Consider the following 13,445-nt stretch of genomic DNA (forward strand, 5'->3'; position numbering starts at 1 on the left):
CACAATAAAAATAAAGAAATAAAAATAAGAAAGTTACAATATCTGGGACACGTAATGAGGGGACCGCAATATAAAATGATAAGACTGATAATACAGGGAAAAATAAGAGGCGGAAGGAGTATAGGAAGAAGGAGAGTGTCATGGTTAAAGAATTTAAGGGACTGGTTTAGATGCAGTTCTATAGAACTTTTTAGAGCAGCGGTAGATAGAGTAAAGATAGTGAGGATGATATCCAACCTCCGATTAGGAGACGGCACTTGAAGAAGAAGAAAACCCACTTACCACGTTTGGGGTCATATGTTGGCCTAGGGCCGTAGCCATAGAAATTTTATCCATCCTTTGGATTTTGCCATGTTTGCATCTATTTTTAGTCTGTTTTTGAAAGGCTTGACCTTTGTATTTTTTGGTTGGCTCACCATGTTCTTGTAACACTGATGATGCTCTTGTTACAGAGCGAAAACGTTTTGTTTCTATGTTTGTAGCCCTATAGGGGCTTTTTAACTAATATACCTTTTACCAAGCCAAAATTTTTTTATTAAATTTTACATTAAACATAACTCGAAAACTAACAAACCCATGTTCTTGAAATTTTGCACACTAATTAAAGATACGTAATGACCTCATGATCAATGTAAATAACTTTCTTACGGCCTATTTGGTAAAAGTTACTAACATTTACAAAATAGTACAAAAACGTGTTTTTTTGCAATTATCTCGAATTATTTATACAAAAATGTAATTTTAACCTAATCGTTTTTCATAATATACAACTTTCATAATACAACTTTAGATCCGAATATAGGTCGATCTGTGCCCATCTGCTGGCCGAATGAAACATTTTTTTTTATTAAATTTCATATATAGACGAATATTTCTAGCAAGGGTTGCCTATCAAAAGCGTGTCATAGCTATCCTTAAGGGGAGGCCGTAGGGGTTGAAATCACTATTTCAAGCACATTTTTTTTTTAAATGTATGGTAAAATTATTTTATTTTTAAATTAAATATGCATATTCAGTATAATTCATAGATTATTCAAGAAACAATTCAAGCAAAAATATTGAAAAATAAGCCAACGGTGGCAAATTTTTGAAAACACTTCAAAATATAATTATTTTTGCGGTGCACGTCAGAACTCATTATTGGATAATGGTAAACAAAAAATTCAAACAGATTTTATTAGCTTATGAGTTTTTCGAGCTAACGCTGTCAAATTTTTTTAGTTTTATCGACTTTTGACTTTTTGATATCACTCAGAAGTCAAAACAACGATTTTTTTTGCAAAACTGGGTGAAAATCAACATATTTATTATTGTTAAACAAAAAATAAGCATAAAACAAAAATGATCTCGACAACGTTACCTCAAGGAATGTCTAAAGAAAATATATACAAAATTCCAGGTGAATCGGTCAAGTAGTTTTTGAGTTACAATATCTAGAGCCTTTGAAAAAAGCAGTTTTGAGGAAAAAGCGTTTAAAGTATTTATTTTCAGTTTCTTTTTGTCTGTCAAATCGTAAAGTGATGCACAGCGGAATATATTTTTGAATCGCGGAGTAATTTACAAAAGAAAATGAGAACAGCTGTTGACCGTTGTTTATTAGGTTCAAGCGTGCCGACACGAACCTGCTGCAAAGCGAGTCGAATATTGGGATATTCAACACTACCTTCCTACCTTCCTACCTTTGACTCGTTTTGCAGTAACTTTGCGCCAACGCTCAACGGCTTGAGCATGGTGAAAAACGGTCAACAGCTGTTCTCATTTTCTTTTGTAAATTACCCCGCGATTCAAAAACATATTCCGGTGTGCATCACTTTAAGATTTCACAGACAAAAAAGAAATTGAAAATAAAAGTTGATAATACTTTAAAAGCGTTTTTCCAAAACTGCTTTTTCAAGCACTTTAGACATTGTAACTCAAAAACTACTTGACCAACTCACCTGGAATTTTGTATATATTTTCCTTAGACATTTCTTGAGGTAACACTGTCGAGATATTTTTTTATGCTTATTTTTTGTTTAACAATAATAAATATGTTGATTGTCACACTTTTTTGCAAAAAAAATTTGTTGTTTTGACTTCTGAGTGATAGCAAAATTCGATAAAACCAAATAACTCGACAGTGTTAGCTCGAGAAACTCATAAGCTAATAAAATCTTTTTAATTTTCTTGTTTACGGTGATCCAAAGATGAGTTCTAATGTCCACCGCAAAATTCATTGTTTTATGAGGTGTCTTTAAAAATTTGCGACCGTTGGCTTATTTTTCAATATTTTTCCTTGAATTTTTTCTTGCATAATCTTGAATTGTACTGAATATGCCTATTTAATTCAAAAAATAAAATAATTCTACCATACTTTCAAAATAAAAATGTGCTTGAAATATTGATTTCAACCCTACGAAGCTGAACCCTTAGAGACAGCTGTAACACGATTTTGATAGGCAACACTTGCTAGAAATATTTGTCTATGTATGAAATTTAATAAAAAAAATATTTCATCCGGCACGTAGATGGGTACAGATCGACCTATATTCGGATCCCGTGCTATAATAGTCCAGGGCGCATCTGTTTTGAGATGGACGTTGAGAGGTGACTCAAATTTTTTTGCAGAAATTGCTTGAAAATAACTCAAATAATAATATTTGAGTTATCCTCCCACTTAAAATGTTTAAATAATCAAAATGTCAAAATATGAAGAAAAAATTCGATTTTTTATTGGTTTTTTGATTATAACTTTAAAACTATTCATTTCTGAGAAAAGTTGGACTGGCATAAAAGTTGCGTAATTAAATTTCCTACAATATAGAATTAGCTAAAAATTTAAAAAATAGTCACCCTTGTTGCAAAGTAGCAATTATTGCGAAAAAATCCATACAAAAACAAGTATTCGCATTTTCCGTTTTTCAACCATTTATGCTAAACTTAGGACCTTCATATTTTACCCAGAAAAACTTTATGATATAGTAAAACAACACTGTAAATTTTATTAAGATCGGTTTAATAAATTTTGCAAAATAAATTTTGCAATCCAGCTTTCGCAAAAAAAAATTATTTTTTTAAAATGTTGCAGGACTGAAAATAGAGCAGACAGCAAGTTGAATTTTTTTGCTTATAGAAGTGTACTGTACCTTACATTTGCAATTTGCAAAATTAAATTCGGTTAATTACCGCGGCGTCAGGAATTTTTTTAAATAAACATTAATTTTTGGTGCTACGCTCAGGACAGCGGTGTTCGATTCACACAAGTTGATTTCAACCAAAATTTCTTCCAAACTTTATCTAATATAATATTTTTTTACTCTATATTTTGTTGTATTTTAATATTTTAATTCACAAAAATCAAACTAATTTTATTATTGTTTGTGAAATATTGTTTAAACAATTGCATATGTTTAAAAATAATAAACTTTTATTCTCTAATTTAAAATATATGAACAAATAAAGTTTTTGCTAAAAAAAAGTGTTATTTCAAAGGATAGAGTATGTGTTTTTATTTTGCAATAAACAAATTTATTTATTTATATCGAAATGTAATAAAAATTAAAATGTATCAATCATTATCAAAGTCATTGGAATGCCCAATCAGAGCAAACTATCCGCTGTCCTGCGCGTAGAACCAATAATTAATGTTTATTTAAAAAAATTCCTGACGCCGTGATAGTTAATCGATTTTAGTTTTGCAAATTGCAAATAAAAGGTACAGTACACTTCTATACGCAAAATAAATTTAACTTGCTATCTGCTTTATTTTCTGGATTCTATTTTATCTTCTAAAGCTGGATTGCAAAATTTATTTTGCAAAATCTATTGAACCGATTTTAATGAAATTTACAGTATTATTTTATTGTACCATAAAGTTCTTCTTGGTGAAATATGAAGGTCATAAGTGTAGCATAAATGGTTAAAAAACGTAAAATGCGAATACTTGTTTTTGTATGGTTTTTTCGCAATTATTGTTATTTTGCAACAAGGGTGACTATTTTTTAAATGTTTAACAAATTCTATATTGTAACGAAGAAAAAAATTGAATTTTTCCTTCATTTTTTGACATTTTGATTATTTAAACAATGTTCCGGACCTTTTTGAGAGGGAGGATAACTCAAATATTGTTATTTGAATTATTTTCAAGCAACTTCTGCAAAAAAATTTGAGTCACCTCTTAACGTCCAAATGTACCAATATTTTTACAGATGCGCTCTGGTCTATAAATATGATACTAAAAATGCTATAGGCAAAAAACAAAAATGAAAAATATTAAGTTTCACACTGTTTGGCTGAAATTTTTAAGAACAGAACTTTTTAGTTATAACACACATTCCCCTTCTTGTGGTTTATCCATCGCAAACAAGTTCTCACAGTCGATAACTACCTGTCACATCATTTTTACAAATTATTGCAGTACTGTGCAATAAACATTTATTTATGTAGGTAAATGGGTACTACATGTCGTACTTGAAACGTATATATCGGAACCTTGCCAAAGAACAACGAAGAGTTTCTCTTTTCGATAAGTACGTAAACACTAACTGATGACATTTTTTGCTGGCCTAAACATAAAGGCCATTAGGAATTTATACGAGGGTCATCATATTTTTTAATGTACTTGAGTAGGTAACGTTTCTGTAATCAACCTCCGAACAGTATTTTATAGTAGAGGATCCGGTATAAGGTCGATTTAATGGAGAAAAATTATTGGTAATAATTTAGTATGTTAACAATAATTATAAAAAGCAAGGGGTGCCCGATATAAAAAACCACTTTTTTTAATTAAAAAAAAAAACGACCCGGGCAGACGTTATTTTAGATTTTTTTTATCATTCTAAAAAGAACGAAAGATGACGATTGTCAAGGCTCAAAAACACAAATAAAAAATATTACTTTTGTAATCACCAAAATATATTTTTCTACAACCGTGTTAAAAATGCAATTTTTAGCACTCCATACAAGCATTAAAAATACTACTTTAAGGCACTAGTGCTTTAAAATATTTTTTTTCTACAACCACTATTCAAAGTGCACTTTTCTGCACGGTTTTATGTTAGCAAACTTGATATTTTCTCACAGTATAAGATATTTGACATTAGTGTGCAGAAAAGTGACGTTTCTGTGCCGCAAAATGACGTTTCTGTGCCGCAAAGTTCTTTTCTGCACAGTTGACTACCTCATTCTGAGTAACGTTATATTCTGTTTACATCCGTGGACTACCGCATTCTGAGTAACGTTATATTCTGTTTACATCCGTGGTTAAACTTTAGACAAATATATAACCTATAACACAATTATTATATTTAACTATAGCATAGAAACTAAATTATGGATGTTACAACTGTTTTATTTTACAATTTTATTCTTATTAAACATTTTATAATTATCAAATAACCAATAAGGATTTAGCAACCTGTGCAAGAGACGTCGAATGAAGTAGGTTTTTTGTAAATCCGTGACTGCATAAATATAATGTCAATAATGTGTAATAATTGTTTACATTTAAACAAATTAAGGCAGTGCATTAATTTTTTAACTGCTTTCTGTGCAATTTATTTGGGTATAAGGAATTTAAATTGATTAGTAGGTATTAATTAAATACAGTTTAAAATTTATCACATAGGTACCTATTATAATTAATCGTCGTTTGGAAATTGTGATTTTTATTTTTAGGAAAAACTGTGCTTGTAGAAAAAGTATAGTGTGAAACACGTGCAGAAAGGTAATTTCTCACTCGTTTGAATTGCGGCACTCGCTTGCGCTCGTACCGCAACTTTTCAAACTCGTGAGAAATTAGTACCTTTCTGCACTTGTTGCACAATATACTATTAAGGCACTGCAGTTCGTATTGACCGTATAGGTAATTTTGATGTAATGTCAAAAAAATATAAAAATGGAATGTCAGTCAAGTGCAAGTAAAAGTTTTTGTAGATATTGTCCTGTAATTATGTTTGTAGAAAAAATATTGTATGATATGCGTGTTAAAAAGTACATTTTTAAGGCACTCATGTGAATTGCAGAACTCACTATCGCTCATTCTGCAAACTTTCACATGCGTGCTTTGAACGTGTACTTTTAACACTTATATCATAAATAACTATTTTACTTGTCAATGAGGAAGGTTCCTGATGTGAAGACGGGTGATAGAACTGCATTGACAACTAAAAAACAAGGTTTTAAAATGAAATAAGTTCAAAATACTTATCAAGAACTGACAGAATAAGGTTTAGACTTGAATTTAGGTACTTCTTAATTTAAAAAATGATATTTTTGTTACTGTTTTTGACATTTTGAGATTTTCAGCCTTGAAAATCCTCATTTTTCGTTCTTTTTTCAGTTTTAAAGTGTTTATAACTCTAAAACAACCAACTTTCTAGCTGGTTTCCTAACATCATTGACTCTTCTTCTACGTTTTCATTTATAAGTTTTCAGTTAGGTCTTGAACTTCTTGTTCTGTTCATAATTCTTTAAAATAGTTAGTCCAAATTTCTTTATACTCTTCATCGTTTTCTGGTACTTTTCCTTTTTTATCTATTATGCCTTTTATCTTTCCTTTAAAGGTTATGTTCTGCTCGCTAATTTTCTTATAGAATGCTTTTGTGTTTCTGTTCTTACTTTCTTTTTCTATTTCTTTTATCTTATCATCCAACCAGGCACGTCTATTCCTTATTGAAGTTATACTTCTTTACCGGCGATAGAGGGTGATTTTTTTATATGTTAAAACTTATCCGATATGGCAGCTGTGGTTTGGAGGTAAAGGTAAAGGTAAACAAATGTATAATATATTAGTTTTATTGTTGTGAGGACAGAAACAAAAAAGTTTATAATATTGTAGTGACTTTTAAATAGTTTTTAAAAGCAACAGGTACGTAATAATTGTTAATGTATCATGGGTATAAACCTACCTATTTGATCTGCCAAAATACATAGTATGTAATACTTTTATTTGTATAATTTGATTACCATCAAAATTTCTATCAATATTCATCTAATATATTGATTTTTTACTCTATGTTTTGTTGTATTTTTTCAATTCTAAATCATTTCAATTCAAAATTAAAATAATTTGATCAATTTTCAAAATATCAAAATATCACAAGTTTAATCCGTTTAGTTAGTCGATCTTCGTAAATAATGACACATAGTGTCCATGGCTAAGCGGAGAAGGCGAATGAATTCCAATACCAACCGCTCTTATCAGCGTTGGTTCGAGTCCCAATAGAAACTTTCTTTTTTGATTTTTTTAATACATTTTATGATTGTAAGTATATTTATTATATAATTGTATTTTCAGAAAATACGTATTTAGTTAAAAATTTTTTCGACAATTAATGTTCAGACATCATTTGTGGCTTGTTTAATGTGTTTGTGTGTGTTTTATTCTTTTATTATTTTAATTTTTGGCACTGTTCTAATAAAAATGTTTGAGAAGTAGTAAGTATAAATTAGTTTAATATTTAAACAAAATATAAATAAAAAGTATATTAATTTCGTTTAAATCATATAATAGAAGTATAACTTCTTACGTGCGTACAAAGTACACACACATTCTTTTTTTTTTTTCTTACATTCACTCCTTATTCTATTGTATTCTTCCCTATAATCCTGTCTATTTGTTCTTATCCACATTTGTCTCATTCCTACCTTCTTTTTTAGCATGTTATGGCATTCTTCATTATACCATTCTTGTCTTTTTTGTTTCTTTTTATCCCTATGTGTACATGCGCTGTTTCATTTATACATTTTTTATATTTCTCCATTCTGTTTCTATACCCTTTGTATGTTTACATTGTTCCTTCAGTTTTATGTTCATATCATCAGCATACTTAATCCTATGGTCGAATGTCCCGAAGAGCAAAACACATACCTAGTTTTTGATGTCAAAAACAGAGGAACAATTAAATCAGCCGCATGGAGAAAACAATATAACCCAGATTTATGCTTTGTCTCAAAAGATACCAATGATGGACCACTAACAACTGCGAGAGGTCTCCTTGAAGACTTCCCACATACTCAACATTGTCATGTGATTATCACCATCGGCATATTCATTCCAATAATTAGGTCATATCCTCGACCTGGTGGAATCTTAGAAAAACTCCACACTCCACACCTTGAGCTGAATCCCATAAACCAGCAAAAATTGTGAAGCTGGTTTTCAAAAGAAACAGAAAGAAAGAAAACAGCCGCAGAATCCATAGATCTAACAGCAGCGTAAATATGATACTGATTACTGTGAATGATTAATATTATATAAATGGGTCGTATTATTTCCTGCAACAAGTAGGGTAATAATGGGAAAGAATATGAGCAGACAGATCAAACTTAATACTTAATAATGGCCTTCCAAAGGGTTCTGTTCTTGCCCCTTTAATTTTCTGCTTCTATATTGCTGACATACCTGCAACCGATTCCTGCAAGTTTGGATATACTTACCACTGGACCTTTGCTTTAAGTCAGCAATCTTTAAAAACTACAGAAAACACTCTCTTGATTGCTTTATTTGTTAATGATCTCTAATGATTAATGATTGATCATAACATGCTCAGAATAAATTAAAATAAGGACTTACCACTGACGTATATTCGGATAAAGTTCTTTCGGAAGGAGCTCGTTGACTTTCTTCTCCATCAGAGTAGGCGGCATTCCTGGACACGTGTACAGGAGTCGGAGAATGATGGTGTCGTGGGGATGCTACGTAATGATTCTTAGCTACTCTTCTAGCCATGTTGAAGCTATGTTTAGGTTGCTACCATTTCAACTGAAACAATAAATTATTTGGTTACTAATTTATTGGGTTAGTAATACTACGAAGATAAATTCAAACAAGCAGAAGTAGAAAGAAATGCAGCAGGAGGTAATAGACCAGAATTTGGAAGAGGAATATAAGAAAGGAAGAATTGGAAGAGGCTATAAAAATACTACATTTGGAATAGCGGCAGGAGAGGAAAAAATAGATCCAGAAATGATCAAATGGATGGGAGAAAAGGTGAGGACTGGCTATTACAGATATGCAAGGTAGCATGGAGTACAGAGAAAATACAAAAAGACTAGAAGAAAAACGTAGTTCTACCAATATACAAAAAATAACAACATAATAAATGTGAGAATTATATAGCAATATGCTTGTAATCGGCCGCCTTCAAGGCATATTCGTAGTAAAGGTTTTATAGTAAAAATAATTTTTTCACTTTTTATGATTGTTTAATAGAAAACAAAGCAAAATCAGCTGTACATATTTAAGGATTTGTCATCACGTATTAGTGGAGTCAATTAAGGTTTTCACCTACGATTTCGTTGAACCTCCATCGATTTTCATGAAAATTGGTAAGTATGTAGAGGATACCTAAAGAAACAAAGGTGACATGGTGCCAACTTGCGCTTTTACCCTGGGGGAGGATGCCTTCTCGGGGGTGGAAATTATTTTATTAAAAATAATACCACTAATCGATAGAGGGACAAATTATAAGTAAAATTTGTTATATAAAGTTATTTCAATAAATCAATAGTTTTTGAGTTATTAAAGATCAAAAGTTTTGATTTTTCCTGAAAAAAATCCATGTTTTAAAGCAGTTTTTCATAAATAACTCAAAAACCATAAGTTTCTTCAAAAAAGTTGTTATTACCAAAATCAAAGATAATATAAAAATAAATAAGCTGCTCCTTATTCGAAAAATCCTTTATTACATATACAAAGTGAGTTATATGCAATTGAATATATATTTTTTTTCCGCGAGTACTCAAATCTTCGTATTCAAGCTTAAATAACAGGAAAACGATGCACTTTGTTAAATATAGATATTAAACATTTTAATAAAGTACTTAAAGGTAACTATCAAAAAGCTATATAAGAAGTCGATAGCATCAAAATTAAGCAAGTTATGATGGAAATAAGAGGACCCTTTCAGATTTTTTAGGGAAGAATGAAAAATGAAACATACGTCATTTCCACAAAAATTAAAATTTATAGTAACCCATTTAAAACTTTATTTATTTTAACATGAGTAATAACTTCAACAATTTTGACCGGTTTAGAATGCATATTTTTGAAAAAAAATACGATTAAAAAAATTAGAATTTTTCAAATTTTCGTGAATTTCATTTTCTTTTGATAATAACTCGAAAAATACTCGATATACTTAAAAAATGGTAGAGAACAAAATTTTAGTTTTAACTTTATTTAAGCTTTTTCTTTTTTTGATATTACGACAAAAAATAACCGAGATAGAAACATTTAAAACCTAAATTTTACTGCGAGAACCATGTAACCGGGGCCCTTTCACCTTGTATTTAAAAAAAAAATAAAGGATTTAGAAAATTATGTTTAATACAGTATTATAGAACTTTTACTTAGCTCTGTAATGGTTTTTGGATAAATCTCACATTTCAAAATTTAACGGAGTTATTTTAAAAAAACCAATAACATTTTCTTTGAAAAAAATTTATAGCGGAGATTTCGTATGTATGCAGGTTGTGGGAAGTCCAATTAGTCGTTTGTTGTAGGAGATACGAAAAAAGTTTATTTAGGTGAGATTGGGGCATAGATAATATCAGAATTTAAATACATTTCCAAATATACAGGGCCACCCATATTGACAGGGTGAAACAAAATTATCTTTTGTTTAATGGAACACCCTGTATATTTTTACATTTTTGGATTCTCCTCTATGTTTTATTTCTTAAAATATCAGGTTTTGTGATGTTATACGAAGTAGTTTAAAAGATAATTACGTTTTTTTTTTCAAATTTCATAGCAATATTCACCCCCTGTATAATTGTAGTGATTTGACATCAGAAAATCAATTTCTGTTCAAGTGATTTTTAATATAATCTATTATTGTTAAAAATTATTAATCTAGCAAAACGTTTAATTTTAGCTAATACAGGGTTGGTCGAAACTGAATAAGTGTTTTCTCAAAGTTTGAGAGTATGAGTTTTCTCAAACGGAGCGGCCTGTAATGCCTGTAATGAGCATTGTAATGAAATGCTATTGTATGGCACTTTATTATTTCCCACCCTGCCAGTGAGAACTGAATTTATTTTTGAAATCCCTAACTTTATGTTTTTAATTATTTTAATCAAATTAAATTGAAATGAATAACCAGTGTATATCTTCCAAATTTACTTCATATTTAACGTAGCCTGTACCATAACATTGCACAGATTATTATCCCTGTATAGCAACGATATACCATGAATGTGAATTCATACTTGAGAAATGTCCTATATCCAGTCTCACAAAAAAAAAGGGATTCCTCAAACATAATATATATCGTCACTTGAATGCAGAACTATCCTAACTAAAAAAAATTTTTTTTCTCGTCTATTCCATATAAAGGTAATATATATATCGTATATTTTCATGCAGAACAATCTTAAGTTCATAACTTTAAATTTACTAATATAAATTCTATATAGAACATTATAATCCTAACTAGCAAATCATTATTTTATCAATGCAGAATAATCCTAAGTAAATACAAATACAGTTAGGATTGTTCTGCATTTTCAATAACAATGCGCGCCAACATTATTTTTGTTATCTTTTATTTACATAGGATAATTCAACGGCTATCGGTTAGTCATTTCCATCGTCTTGTTGGATATTCACGTTTGTTCTTTTGTCAAATCGAGTTGCAGTGAGTGTGAATTTTAACAACAATAATGAAACGAGGTAAGTTTTAATAATAAATATGCTTTATTAGTAGTTATTTTATCTATTAAGTGGGCTTTAATAAAACTGTGAATCTTGTTTTTAAGATGCTTTTGGTAGAAAGTAGGTGCGCATTAAAGGGCTGTGTTTTTATTCTGCCACGTGCTATAAATTGTATATAACTATTAGGCACGTGTTGAATTTCACAATATTTTATGATATATTTGAGAAAATATCGCAGAATTACTAACATATTTCGTTATCAAATAATATATAATTCAAATTTATATTGAACAACGGGTTGCTACAGACGGCAGTTTGGGGATACATTATTATTGGGACAAAAATTGTAAATTTGAACAAGTGAAATAAGCTTTAACGTACGTCCTGGTTTCTGAGTATTTTAATTTGTATCAATTAATTTTAAATGTCTGCAATTAATTTGTTCTTGTTATGCAGACTGTAAGCTCATTGTAAATTTTTGCAGGTGCGTTAATGGTAAAAATGGCCATGTCTATGAATCCAACACAACATGAGAATTCTGGAGAATCAAAGTAATGATACGGCAGGTAGTCCCATATCTATAGCTACGGTAGAAAGCCCTTCCACATTGTATACTAACCAGCAGTACTACAGAGATCTAGGTGAATTAAGATCTCTACACTCTCCCGTACACCAAGAACAACAGTATTGCCAGCTCGAGACACCGATAGAACAGCAGTTTTCCCAACATTATAATCAATATTACGACTTACCAATACCTACCTCCGTAGGCCTACTAGTACCTGAAGCAGAGCAGTATCGCCAATTTCCGAATAATTATTTGGGTTATTGTTCACCTCTAGATAACGTCATAGATCTTCAAACATCCACAGAACAACCACGGTTTCAGCAACGTGATGAAGCTAAAGATTCCCATAATCCTACACCTAGCGTTGTAAACCTTGCAACACCTGTCCTTCAAGAGCAAGTCCTTCAGCACCAAGATGATATTACGCGTCCATCCACATCTACCGGTAAGCTTTTACCGACCATCTCACAACAAACTGATGAAAATAGTGACCCATATGCTACATATGGAAGCTCAGATGTTGATTTTAATCCAAATGATTTTGATTCTTCAAGTTCTTCGGATGAAGAAGGTGATCATCATAGTTCAATTGTAAACCAGCAGGATGCCCTAGTGTCTGAGGAAAAAATACCAGATATCACCAAGTCTCGTAAGCGAAAAAGAAACCCAGATAATTGGAGGAGAAATAGAATAAAGAAATTACGAAACTCCGGCAAGGCCTATGTAAATTGGAAGTCTAAACAGGTTTCAGAAAGGATTATGAAACCGCCATGTCCCATAACATGCAGACTTAAATGTCAGACGAAATTTCAGGAAAAACATCGTGTCCAGATTTTTCAAGATTTTTGGAAATTGGGAGATATTAATTATCAGAGAGAATTTGTTTTGCGGAACTTAACTGTGAAGCCTACAAAACACCCCAGAAAAAAGAAGGATGCAGTTGAGCTTCCAGAAAGTGACACTTGTGAAAGTCGTATAAAGCTGTCGTATTTTTATACTTTTCCACAAGAGAATTGTCCAGTCAACAGAATCAAGGTATGCCAAACATTTTTCTTAAATACCCTGGGAATAAGTCATCAAATCGTCAAAACAGTAGTTAAAAAAACTCATCATTCAAATTCAATATCGCCAGAAGCAGATTTACGAGGTAAAGTACATACAATGTAATTCTTGATTGCCAAAACATTTTAAGGATTCAGTACGACATCTTATTAACTCATTTGCTTTGATTGAAAGCCA

General features: G+C 30.8%; 2 protein-coding genes across 2 annotated transcripts in view; one reads left to right on the forward strand and one right to left on the reverse strand.

Annotated features, from left to right (window-relative positions):
- Nucleotides 1-13,445, reverse strand: part of LOC114329387 (uncharacterized) — a 220,692-nt gene that overhangs the window by 79,197 nt on the left and 128,050 nt on the right. Inside the window, exon 2 of the mRNA XM_050662034.1 lies at nt 8,555-8,743. Within this exon, the coding sequence (XP_050517991.1) occupies nt 8,555-8,710 (156 nt within the window). The 5' untranslated portion in view covers nt 8,711-8,743. The remainder of the gene's footprint in view (nt 1-8,554; nt 8,744-13,445) is intronic.
- LOC126892489 (uncharacterized) lies at nt 11,413-13,385 on the forward strand. The gene is made up of 2 exons (XM_050662033.1): nt 11,413-11,656; nt 12,123-13,385. Exon 2 carries the CDS (start codon nt 12,168-12,170, stop codon nt 13,371-13,373), a length of 1,206 nt encoding a protein of 401 aa, XP_050517990.1. The 5' UTR covers nt 11,413-11,656; nt 12,123-12,167; the 3' UTR covers nt 13,374-13,385.

The sequence above is a fragment of the Diabrotica virgifera genome, chromosome 9 (assembly GCF_917563875.1).
Source record: "Diabrotica virgifera virgifera chromosome 9, PGI_DIABVI_V3a".
In the NCBI taxonomy this organism is placed as follows: Eukaryota; Metazoa; Arthropoda; class Insecta; order Coleoptera; family Chrysomelidae; genus Diabrotica; species Diabrotica virgifera.